The 13,377-nt window shown below is 49.7% G+C and overlaps 1 protein-coding gene across 4 annotated transcripts in view; it reads right to left on the reverse strand.

Annotated features, from left to right (window-relative positions):
* The window catches only part of LOC140388217 (aminoacylase-1-like), a 123,773-nt gene that overhangs the window by 82,434 nt on the left and 27,962 nt on the right, over positions 1-13,377 (reverse strand). For all 4 annotated transcript variants that reach the window (XM_072472016.1, XM_072472015.1, XM_072472013.1 and 1 more), the window contains exons 3-5: positions 9,540-9,604; positions 7,970-8,074; positions 7,782-7,876 (exon numbers count right to left, since the gene is read on the reverse strand). In XM_072472016.1, coding sequence (XP_072328117.1) covers positions 7,782-7,876; positions 7,970-8,074; positions 9,540-9,604 — 265 coding nt within the window. The remainder of the gene's footprint in view (positions 1-7,781; positions 7,877-7,969; positions 8,075-9,539; positions 9,605-13,377) is intronic.

Genomic DNA, 13,377 nt, shown 5'->3' on the forward strand with positions numbered 1-13,377 from the left:
GCTCTGATAACAGTGGGAGTGGTCATATCGGGGCACAGGATGGCAAACGGGAAAACTCATCAATAATATTGAGAAAGTAGGTATTGTGATTATTCGAGGGGAGGGCCCTCTGAAATCGATACTGAGGCGTTCAAAGGGCCGGGACGCTTTCACCAGGTGGGCCTTATCTGGTCGATAGAAGTGCGGTTTACACTCCGCACAGATTTGGCAGTCCCTAGTTACAGCTTTGACCTCCTCGGTGGAGTAGGGCAGGTTGCGGGCCTTGATATAATGGGCGAGCCGGGTGACCCCTGGGTGGCAGAGGTCGTCGTGGATAGCCCGTAGTCGGTCCTCTTGCGCACTGGCGCATGTGCCGCGGGACAGAGCATCTGGGGACTCGTTGAGCTTCCCAGGACGATATACTATATCGTAATTATAGGTGGAGAGTTCGATTCTCCACCTCAAGATCTTATCGTTCTTGATTTTGGCCCGCTAAGTATTGTCGAACATGAAGGCAACCGATCATTGGTCGGTGACGAGGGTAAACCTCCTACCAGCGAGGTAGTGCCTCCAGTGCCGCACGACTTCCACGATGGCTTGAGCCTCTTTTTCAACCGAGGAGTGTCGAAGTTCAGAGGTGGTGAGGGTGCGTGAAAAATACGCAACCGATCTGCCTGCTTGATTGAGAGTGGCGGCGAGAGCGACCTCTGATGCGTCGCTCTCCACCTGAAAGGGGACGGACTCATCCACTGCGCGCATCGCGGCTTTGGCGATGTCCGCCTTGATGCAGTTGAAGGCCTGGCGGGCATCGGCTGCCAGAGGGAAAAGGGTGGCCTTAAATAGTGGGCGGGCTTTGTCCACATACTGGGGGACCCACTGGGCGTAGCAGGAAAAAAATCCAAGGCACCTCTAGAGGGCCTTGGGACTGTGAGGGAGAGGGAGTTGCAAGAGGGAGTGCAGACGGTCAGCGTTGGGCCCTAGGACTCCGTTTTCCATGGCGTAGCCGAGGATGGCTAGCCTGGTGGTGCGGAAAATGCATTTCTCCTTATTATAGGTGACATTAAGTTTTTGGGTGGTTTGGTGAAATCGGTGGTGGTTGGCGCGTGGTCGGCGCGTGGTCCTGCTGATCATGGCTGCAGATGGCGATGTTGTCCAAGTACTGAAACGTAGCCCGCAGCCCGTACTGTTCCACCATTCGGTCCATTGCTCGTTGGAACACCGAAACCCCGTTCGTGACGCCAAAAGGGACCCAGAGGAAATGAAAAAGGCGGTCGGCTGCCTCAAACGCCGTGTAGTGGCGATCCTCCGGACAGATTGGGAGCTGGTGGTATGCAGACTTCAGATGCACCATGGAGAACACGCGGTAGTGAGCGATCTGATTGACTATGTCTGCAATCCGGGGAAGGGGGTACTCATCAAGTTGCATTAACCGGTTAATGGTCTGGCTGTAATCAACCACCATTCGGAGCTTCTCCCCGGTTTTGACGACCACCACCTGAGCTCTCCAGGGGCTATTGCTGGCCTCTATGACTCCTTCCCGCAAGAGACGCAGGACCTCAGACCTAATAAATATTCTGTCCTGCATGCTATATCGCCTGCTGCAAGTGGCTACTGGCTTGCAATCAGCGGTGAGATTAGCGAAGAGGGAAGGAGGGTCGACTTTCAGAGTGGCTCGGCTGCACACAGTGAGTGGGGGCACGGGTCCGCCAAAGCTAAGCGTCAGGCTCATGAGATAACATTGAAAATCGAGCCCTAAAAGGAGGGGGCCGCAGAGGTCTGGGAGCACGTACAGCTGGAAATTAGTGTACTCAGCGCCCTGTACCACTAAGGTTACCGTAGTGCACCCACGGATTTGTACCAAGTGTGACTCGGAGGCGAGGGAAATTGTTTGTTGTGCCGGGAATATCGGGAGCGAGCAACGGCTTATCAGATCTGGGTGGATGAAACTCATGGTGCTCCCGGAGTCGAACAGGCAAGGTGTCTCGTACCCGTTAATCCGGACGGCCTTCATTGAGCTCTTGAGGTGCTTGGGTCGCGACTGGTCCAAGTTGACTGCGCTGAGTTGAGGGTAACCGGCGGCGTGGTCGGCTATGCTGGGGCGGCCCCCCGGTGAATATCCGAGCAGGTCGTACGCGTCAAGCGGCGTAGCACATGGCGTCCAAGATGGCGCCCCCATTGATCAAGCGTGGCGAGCGTCGAGGAAGATGGCGTCCAAGATGGCAGCCCCCATGGATCGCACATGGCCGGCCGCGTGGGGGAGAATGGCCAAAATGGCGGCCCCCGTGAGTCGCACGTGCTGTGCGGAGTCGGAGTCGGCAGGCACGTTGCCACATTGCGAGGTCTGCGGGCCCGAGAGTCGGTAGTCCGGGTCTGAGAGTTCGCGTGCTTAGGCCTGGCGAGGCAGGCCTTGGCGAAGTGCCCTTTTCGGCCGCAACTGTTGCAGTATGCGTTGTGGGCCGGGCAGTGCTGTCGAGGGTGTTGAGGCTGGCCGCAAAAATAACAAGGCAACCCCCCATGATGAGCGGGCGGGCGCGCAGCACAGGCCTTGGGTAGTCTCTGGTCGGGAGCCCACGAGGGGGTCGAGTGTTCGGCCGGAAATGCAGTGAGGCTCTGGAAAGCGACCTCCAGTGAAGTCACCAGTTTCACCGTCTCGTCCAGGTCCTGGGCCCCTTTCTCGAGCAGTCGCTGCCGCAAGTAATTTGATCTGACCCCCGCAACGTAGACGTCTCGGACGGCGAGCTCCATGTGCTGAGTGGCCGTAACGGCCTGATAGTTGCAGTTGCGCGCGAGGGCTTTGAGGTCGCGCAGATAGTTGTCCTGTGACTCCCCGGGGCGCTGGCGTTGAGTAGTGAGAATATGGCGCACATAGACCTCGTTCACAGGCCGCACGTAGATGCGCTTGAGGATTGCGAATGTGGCGGTATATGAGGTGACCTCTTCGAGTTGCACAGAAATGCGGTGACTCACCCGTGCGTGGAGGAGACTCAATTTTTGTTCGTCCGTGACGGATGGCGTCGACGACGCGGCAAGGTAGGCCTTGAAACACCGCAGCCAGTGTGAAAAGATTTCCTTCGCCTCCGCGGCCTGTGGATCGAGCTCCAGTCTGTCAGGTTTGAGGGCTGACTCCATAATCGTTTTTGTTCAGAAAGTTAATTAAATTGATGCAACCATCAATTCACTCAAGGACTCGTGTCGGAGTAAAACAGTGGTTTTAATTAACTATCAACTTTGCCTGCCTGCGACTGGTATATACTGAGGACAGTCCCACAGGCAAGCTACTCTTATACTCCTTCAAAGGGGTGGAGCCATGGGCGGAGCCGGTACATGCTCCAACACCCCCCCCCCCTGTGGGTGAAGCCATACAATGGCCCACAGGTAAAAAAAACCCCACAGGGGTAATAACATAGAACATAACTGGTGAATGAACTGTATTTACATTCACCACAGGGGTCACTCGATTCTTCCATTTCATTGAGACCCTCAACCTGCCCTACTCCATCGAGGAGGTCAGGACAGCCACCAGGAACTGCCAAATCTGCGCGGAGTGCAAGCCGCCTTCTACAGGCCAGAGAAAGCCACCTGATAAAAGGCTTCCCGTCCCTTTGAGCGCCTCAGTATGGACTTCAAAGGGCCCCTCCCCTCCACCGACCGCAACACGTACTTCCTGAACATAATTGACGAGTACTCCCGGTTCCCATTCGCCATTCCCTGCCCCGACATGACCGCAGCCACCGTCATAAAAGCCCTCCAGCGGGCGCACAAGTCGGACCCATTGGTCGAGAGGGTCCATCTCCTCCACGTTAACCCTCAGTACGCATACGTGGCGTACCCCGACAGCCGACAGGTTACAGTCTCCCTCCAGGACCTGGCGCCCGCTGGATCCCCACCCCCACCGCCAGTCCCATCCTCCCTCCCACCGGCGCACCCCACAGCCGCCCCCTTCCCAGGTGGATCGGTCCTCCCACCAGTCCCGTCTCGGGGTGATGAAGCTGCCGAAGAAGCCAAAGCCACGCTCCCGGAGTCACAGATGCCCGAGCCGCCGCCTGCATCACCACTGAAGCTACGACGATCGCAGAGGACGACCAGGGCCCCCAATCGACTAATTGCTTCATTCTGAATTGTAAATAAATTTTGTAAATAGTTGCGATGTAACGTGGCAAAACCACTGTGCTGATGTATACCAGGTACCTCCATAACCTTAACCTCTACCACTGTATAATGCGAGGCCACCACCCCCGCCGGACTCTTTTTTTTAAACAGGGGATGAATGTGGTAGTCGGTATTAGAGGTATTATGGTACACTGTAATGCTGTAAGGCCATTGGTGTAGAATGTACTGCTTTCATTGGTTTAGCCTGCCTGTTGGTTGCGCCCAGTAAGGCGGAGTGCAAGAACCCGTGTCGCCCCAGCAGCTGCCTTCTGTGCCTGGGGGAAAATCTAGTGCACTAAAGCCTTCAATTGTCTCCAATCTCGCTTCTGGAGTTATTGATCGAGCATCAGACAGATAAGCACGGGGTTAGATATAGAGTAAAGCTCCCTCTACACTGTCCCCATTAAACACTCCCAGGACAAATACAGCACGGGGATAGATACAGAGCAAAGCTCCCTCTACACTGTCCCCATCAAACACTCACAGGAGAGATACTGCACAGGGTTAGACACAGAGTAAAGCTCCCGTGTACAAGCACAGGGTTAGATACAGAATAAAGCTTCCTACATTCTTACCATCAAACATTCCCAGGATATGTACGGCAAGGGGTTTGATACAATGTAAAGCTCCCTGTACACTGTCTCCATCAAACATTCCCACGGCAGGTACAGTACCTGGTGAGATACACAGTAAAGCTCCCTCTACGCTGTCTCCATCAAACACTGCCAGGATAGGTACAGCATGGGGTTAGATACAGAGTAAAGCTCCCTCTACACTGTCCCCATCAAACACTCCCAGGACAGGTACAGCACAGGGTTAGATACAGAGTAAAGCTCCCTCTATACTGTTCTCATCAAACACTTCCAGGACAGGTACAGCACAAAGTTAGATGCAGAGTAAAGCTCCCTCTACGCTGTCCGCATCAAATATTCCCAGAGCAAGTTTAGCACAGGGTTAGATACAGAGTAAAGCTCCCTCTACACTGTCCCCTTCAAACACTCCCAGACAGTTACAGCACAGGGTGAGTTACAGAGTAAAGCTCCCTCGACACTGTCCCCATCAAACACTCCCAGTCCCCAATCGGAAACCCTGGCTCAACCGAAAGGTCCACTCCCTGCTAAAGTCCCGGACGGAGGCATTCAAGTCTGACGATGCTGACCTTTATAAGAAATCCAGGTACGATGTACGGAAAGCCATCAGGGACGCCAAAAGACAATACCGGATCAAACTAGAGTCCCAGGCCAATAACACAAACCCAAGACGTCTGTGGCAGGGCTTATATGAGATTACAGGCTGCAAAGCAAGGCCAGGCGGAATCTCTGGGGCTGGAGCATCCTTCCCCGATGCACTGAGCAACTTCTATGCCCGCTTTGAACAGTCAGCCAATACATCAGTGCCACCCGCCACAACAGCCTTGGACACACCCATACCCACTATTACAGCCTCGAGGTAAGAGCTGCCTTCGTGAAAGTAAACCCGCGGAAAGCGACAGACCCCGACGGTGTCCCTGGGCGAGCACTCAGAGCCTACGCTGATCAGCTGGCGAGTGTATTCATAGATATCTTCAACACCTCACTTCTCCACTCCGAGGTCCCTACCTGCTTCAAGAAGACCACCATAATACCAGTACCAAAGAAGAACAAGGTAGTGTGCCTCAACGACTACCAACCAGTGGCCCTGACGTCTGTTATCATGAAATGCTTTGAGCGGCTAGTCAGGAGACAGATCAACACCAGCCTCCCAGATGGTCTCGATCCATTGCAGTTCACCTACTGTGGCAACCGATCCACAGCAGATGTTATCTCTCTGGCCCTACAATCAACTCTCGAACATCTCGACAACAAGGACACCTACGTGAGACTGCTGTTCATAGACTACAGCTCCGCCTTCAACACCATTATCCCAACAAGACTAATAACCAAACTCTGCAACCTTGGACTTGACCCCTCCCTGTGCAGCTGGATCCTTGACTTTCTCACCAACAGACCGCAACTTGTCAGGATAGGTAACAACACCTCCTCCACAATATTCCTCAACACCGAGGTCCCGCAAGGATGTGTGCTCAGTCCTCTATTATACTCCCTATATACACACACAACTGTGTGGCGAGATTCAACTCCAATTCAATCTATAAGTTTGCAGATGATACGACTGTAGTGGGTCGTATCTCAAACAACGACAAATACAGAAGGGAGATAGAACATTTGGTTGCGTAGTGTACCGAAAACAACCTCTCTCTAAATGCTGGAAAGACCAAGGAACTGATCATCGACTTCAGGAAGCGTAGCACGACACCCGCCCCCCCCCCCCCCCCGTCTACATCAATGGCTCCGAAGTAGAGATGGTCGATAGCTTTAATTTCCTGGGGGTCACCATCACCAACAGTCTGTCCTGGTCCACTCACGTTGATGCAACAGTCAAGAAAGCTCAATAACGTCTCTACTTCCTATGGAAGGTAAAGAAATTCGGCATGTCTGCACCAACTCTCACAAACTTCTACAGATGTGTCATAGAGAGCATCCTATCCGGCTGCATCACAGTTTGGTATGGCAATTGCTCGGTCCAAGATCGCAAGAAACTGCAGTGTGGTGAACTCAGCCCAATACATCACACAAGCTTGCCACCCTCACACTCATTCTGTATACACCTCCCGCTGCCTCAGAAAGGCAGACAGCACTGTCAGAGACCCCTGGCACCCAGGATTTGCATTCTTCCAGGCCCTTCCATCAGGCAGAAGATACAGAAGTCTGAAGACCCGCACATCCAGACATAGGAACAGCTCCTTCCCCACAGCTACTAGACTCTTAAACGACTCTCCCTCGGACTGATCTGTTCCCTGTAAGAACACTATTCACAACACCCTCTGCTGCTCTTGTCTTACCTTGTTCCGCACTGCAACCAATCACTAATTGTTGATGCACCACTGTCAATGTACTCTGTTGATTATTCTTTTGTCTACTATGTACGTACTGTGTACGTTCCCTTGGCCGCAGAAAAATACTTTTCACTGTACTTCGGTACATGGGACAATAAATATCAATCAATCAATCAGCACGGGGTTACATACAGAGTAAAGCTCCCTCTACACTGCCCCCATCAAACTCTCCCAGTCAGGTACAGCACAGGGTTAGATACAGAGTAAAGCTCCCTCTGCATTGTCCGGTCAAACATTTCCAGGTCAAGTAAAGCACAGGGTTAGATACAAAGTAAAGCTCCCTCTACACTGTCCCCATCAAATACTCCCAGGGCAGGTACAGCACAGGGTTAGATACAGAGTAAAGCTCCCTCTACACTGTCCCCATCAAACACTCCCAGGGCAGGTACAGCACAGGGTTAGATACAGAGTAAAGCTCCCTCTACACTGTCCCCATCAAATACTCCCAGGACAGGTACAGCACGGGGTTAGATTCAGAGTAAAGCTCCCTCTACACTGTCCCCATTAAACACACCCAGGACAGGTACAGCACAGGGTTAGATACAGAGTAAAGCTCCCTCTACACTGCCCATCTAACACTCCCAGGACACACTTTGACTGGAATCTAAAATAATTATTGGAGTCAGAGTGCCCATATCTCTGACCTTGCTGAAATGAGCTAATTCAGCACGGACAGGGAACTAATGCCAGATCCTTCGCAGCCAGTCGATGAACTCACTGAATGGTAACACACTTCATGTCCTGTGCCCCTCGGCCATAAATATTCCCCTGTTGGTCCTTCACCGCTTCAAATGGATCGTGTTTCCAGTGCTCCTGCACACAGAAAAATGGAGTGAGCCCAGTACCACCAGCGGAATTCCAACCCACATCCCCAACATTCCCACTGCTCTCCTCTGCAGATCCTACCTCGAAGACTGGTACCACATCTGTGTGGGAGTTGAGGAGAATAGATTTCAGCTTGGGGTCCGTCCCCTCCCAGGTAATGATGACAATTGTACGTCCTGGGTGAACCTAGTCAAAAAGATGAAGTTTCAGCTCTCCGCCCAATCCATTCTGCATTCAAAACAACTGACAATTCTACAGTGTCTGTGACATAGTCACAAAGCACCTGCCCAAGCGGAAGCAGAAATTGTGACAAAAATTCATTAGACGAGGCAAACGAAGGTTGAGCTAAAGAAATGGGTTTCAATGTATTTGTTTTTTTTACTTTTAATGGGCCAGCACAGTGGTTAGCACTGCTGCCTCGCGGCACCAGGGACCCAAGTTCGATTCCGGCCTTGGGTGGCTGTGTGGAGTTTGTACGTTCTCCCAGTGTCTGTGTGGGCTTCCTCCAGGTGCTCCAGTTTCTTCCTGCAGTTCAAAGATGTGCAGGTTAGGTGGGTTGACCATGATAAATTGCCCTTTAGTGTCCAGGTCAGGTTATGGGGTTATGGGGATAGGGCGGGGTGAAAGGGGTGTGGACATTGGCAGAATGCCCTTTAGAAAGGTCAGTGCAGAGTCAATGGGCCGAGTGGCCTTCTTATATGATTTATTACCCTTGGACTGAGTGGCTTTTTAGGCCACTTCAGGGGGCATTTTAAGAGGCAACCCCTGTGCTGTGGGCCTGGGTTCACACTTAGGCCAGACCGGGGAAGGAAGACAGATTTCCTTCCCCAAAGGGCATTAGCAAACCAGATTTTTACGACAATAAACAATGGTTTCATGATCATCATTAGACTTTAAAATCCAGATTATTATTGAATTAAAATTTTGCCATCTGCTCTGGTGCGATTCGAACCCAGGTACCCAGAGCATTACCCTGGGATTCTGCATTACTACTTCAATTACAATACCACTGCGTCACCGCCTCAGTGGAGGAGAGATGGGCGAAGAGGTTTCGGGAGAAAATTGAGACCGCGTCAGTGGAAGGCCCAGTCACTGATGCCTGTACAATGCAAATCAGGAATGGGCCTAGGGTTGGTGCAGACTCGGTGGATCGAGTGGCCTCCTTCTGCACTGTAGATATTCGATTGAATTTGAACACAGAGATGAGAATTCTTTATTGGGTCAATGTCGGACAGCAAGGCTCGTGATGATGGGTGTGAAGGATTTTAGTGTAGTCTGCATGGTGTAGGTACACCCATCGTGATGTTCGTGAAGGAGTTCAAGGTTTTTGATCCCATGACAGTGAAGGAACAGACGATATATTTCCAAGTCAGGATGGTGAGCGACTCGGAGGTGAAAGATGGTGGCGTTGCCATGCACCCTTGGTGACACAGCAATGTCAGGTGGACATGCGCACCAAGACCACCTTGCCAAGTACATCCCCCCAAATGAAGCAACCTGCTTCAGGGACCTCAATTATAAGTCTTTAAAATGGGAGAGTTGTGCCTCCCACTATTCCTACATCTCCTATTTCCTTCCCCACACTTCATGGAATGAGCAAAGTCCAGGTTCTTTGTTAGATATCTGTTGCAATACTGCGCCGATTTCTCACCTCAATCTTCTTACAGGGAAGGCCCAGTTCCACACTCAACCTCTCCAGGAACTTAACTGCACCATCTGAAAAAAAAACACAGGCATTGTGAGCCCTGAAACATCCACGGACAGACTGAGTATTTTTATAACATTGTTACCCTCCAAACTGGAGGAATGGCACAAAGATGAGAGGAAAGAATTCAAACCAGTGGTGAAAGAGCAAGATCTGGGTGTTCTTGTATATTAACCTTCACATGACAATTCACTAGAAAACAAAACATACCATTTTGTCCTTGTACATGACCTTGGATCGGCGTCAGAATACTGTGTCCAGTTTTCATGTCTTCACATGGTAAGCAATAGTGAGGCTTTGGAAAGGTGCAGAGAAGAGTGATAAGACTAATTCATGGCTGAAAACTTCTTAGTGACCCCAAAAAGGCTCAAAGAAATAAGGATATTGCACTCTACAAAAGTGTCACTCCAGGAGCAAATTGATCCAAGTTTATAAAATTACAAAGGAACTATGTTTACCTGGACCAATTGTTTCAGCTAAATCATACAAAGGCAAAGCAAGGTTCGATATTACGAGGTGGTTCCTTTCCCAGAGAATCCTGAACCTCTGGAACAGGTTGCTGTCTGTAGGAGTGGCCTCTAATTCACCATATTCTTTCCAGCGAGAGGCGAACTAGTTTCTGACTGGGTGGAAATCACATTGAACACGTTCAGTATCCTCCAATATGAATCAAGCCAGAGTGGTCTCCGAGATTGCTTGTGACAGCCTGAGGGGGTGGAAGAGGAATATTCGGAATATTCCCCCTAATTGGCCTGGGTTCTTAATTTGCTTCACTACCTCCCCCGGAAGATCCCATGTTTCCGGGTGGACTGGGAAGTATCTGTATGTTGGCATGATTGACTGGGACAGGCTCAGTGGACCAGAAGGCCTGTTACTATCCCTTAATTTAATTTGATTGGCTGTATACAAGTGGTAGCAAAGAGCGGAAAAAGACACAAAGTTCCTTGGTGACTAGTAGTAGCCACTAGGCTTAATTTTAGATCAAATAGGAACATGACCCATGAATTGGGGAAGAGGTCCCATTACAGTTGGGGCTGTACAGACAGAACAGGAGACAGAGATCTGGAGCAACAAACTATCCTGAGGAACTCCTGCAATGATGTTCTGGGACTGGAATGACTGACCCCCAACAACCACAACCATCATCTTTCAGGCTCGGTACTACTCCAACCAGTGGAGATCTTTCCCCCTGATGCCCATTGATTTAAATTTTTGCTAGAGCTCCTTAATACCATACTCGGTCAAATGCTGCCTTGATAGCAAGGACAGTCATTCTCACCTCACCTCTGGAGTTCAGCTTGTTTGTCCATATCTGAACCAAAGTTGTAATGTGGCCTGGAGTTGAGTTTTCCAGGCCCCATAGCCTTTTCAGTGTCTAGTGCCTTCAACCATTCCTTGATATCATGTGGATGCTGCATAACTCTGGAGGAGGCCGAGATGGACCATCCACTTGGTACTTCTGGCCAAAGATGAAAAAGCTTCAGCTTCATTCTTTGCACTGCTGTGCTGGGCTGATAGTAATGGACTGGGGCTGGTGGAGGTGTCATGCTGCCCATTATCCCACATGGGATAAGAGGAACTAAGCCCAAGTAAGTAAGAAGCACCTTGAGACATACTAAAGGCCTGGTATAAAGATAACTTGTAGCAATTGAGATCATGGCACTTCACATTATGGTTGACATCAAACCCACATAAAGTGATATTAGGCCAGATCCATAGAATCCCTACAGTGTAGAAGGAGGATATCCCCGTAACCCCTTAACCTGCACATCTTTAGACACCTAAAGGGGCACTTTTAGCTCTGCCAATCCAGAAGGTTGGTCAAAGAAATAGGTTTTAAAGAATGTCTTAAAGGGTGCAGAGGAGAGGTTTGGTTGGGGAGGTGGAAGGCCTAAGGAGCTTGTACGTTCTCCCCCTGTCTGCGTGGCTTTCCTCCAGGTGCTCCGATTTCCTCCTGTCATGCACACAATGAGATACAGACAGGCAGTGACAGACACCCAGTACAGCCAATCAACACACAGGACAGAACACAACCAATCACCAGGCAGAGCACTAGTGGGGGGTTTCCCATGATAAAACACACGAGGCATCAGCACTCTGCCTCTTTCCACTGGTGACAGCTGTAGTGACAGTCAGGGTGTATATATCAGTTAGCACCTTCTACACGTGGCTCAGAGCTAGTCTGGTCTAGTTAGTTATAGTTAGTACGCTAGATTAGTAGAGTGTCAACCCACAGCAAGCTGTGTGCACTGCTCAGCAAGTTCAATAGAGTGCATTGAACTTACATCAAAGTTTGGTGTCTACTTTCAAGTACAACTGCATCCAGTTGCAGTCCGTGTTACCCCAGGGTGAATAACACCACACCTCCCACTGTCCAAAGGTGTGCAGGTTAGATGGGTTGGTCATGATAAATTGCTCTTAAGTGTCCGAAGGTTAGGTGGGGTGACAGGGTTATGGGGATAAGGCAGCATTGGGCCTAGGTAGGGTACTCTTTCGGAGAGTCGGTGTAGACTCAATGTGCTGAATGGCCTCCTTCTGCACTGTAGCGATTCTATGATTCTAATACAGAAGCATTGGGGATGGGGGAAAAGAGGATTTACAATGTGTGGATATACACATCGGGAAAGCATCGACATGCTGACTCTCTTTTGGAAAAAGGATAGGAGTAACCCAATTTTTTTTAATTTTTTTTTAAAGGCAAATAATTAAAGTTATGAAAGGCTTTGATGGACTGGATACTGAGACAATGTCCGGGTCTCTGAATTACAGGTCCAGTAATATAGCCACAATGCTACTGGACCCAGAATCCTCGCTTTAATGAGTAACATTTTATCACTTTTTGAGAAAGATGAATTATGTTCGATAAATGTTGTGAATTCATTATCAGGCAAAACTGTAATGGAAAAATGAGCTGACTTTAAAGGGGAGACAGCTTGGGGATTCCCCAAAAAGGGAAGGATGTGGCAAACAAGTCCAGACCCCTTGGATGACAAGCAAGATAGACAGTAAAATGGAACAGGAAAAGGATATATGACTGATGTCAGGTGGATAATCCAACTGAGAATGAAGCACAATACAGAAGGTCCAGAAAGGAATTGAAAAAGAAAACAAGTGAAGTAAAGGGATTATAGAAGCTCAAGGAATTGGAAGCAAATTATTAACCTGGCTCAGAATACGAGTGAGCAGGAGTCAGAGAGGCGGGATAATGAGCAAAGACTCTAATTATCAGGGTGTAACTCATTCTGTCCCACTGGAATCTGTGTCAGGGCCTCAACTATCCACTGTATTCATTCATGACTTGGATGATGGATGGAAAACCACAAATCCAAATTTTCCAATGACAAAAACAGGCAGATGGAAGCATAAAATAGAGAATTTAATATACTATGTGACTGGGTAAAACTGTGGCAAATGTGAGGTCACCCTCTTTGGACCGAAACGGGATAAGATAGGATTCTTTCAAAGTGGTGAAATGCTAGGAATAGTGGACATTCAAAAAGACAAGCAGAAAATAATCAGAAAGGCAAATGGAATGCTGGCCTTAATATCTAGAGGAATAGAATACAGGGGGCACATAAGCCCTGTTTCAGCTACACAAAGTCTTGGTTAGACCACGATTATCATAGCAAATTACTCTAGGTGCTGGAGGTCTAAATTAAAAACAGAAAATACTGCAAAGATTCAGCAAGTCTGGCAGCAGCTGTGGAGAGAGAAATAGAATTAACGTTTCAAAGTCCAATATGATTCTTTTTCAGAACTGGTTAGACCACACATGGAGTTACTG

This window comes from Scyliorhinus torazame, chromosome 13 (genome assembly GCF_047496885.1).
Source record: "Scyliorhinus torazame isolate Kashiwa2021f chromosome 13, sScyTor2.1, whole genome shotgun sequence".
NCBI lineage: Eukaryota > Metazoa > Chordata > Chondrichthyes > Carcharhiniformes > Scyliorhinidae > Scyliorhinus > Scyliorhinus torazame.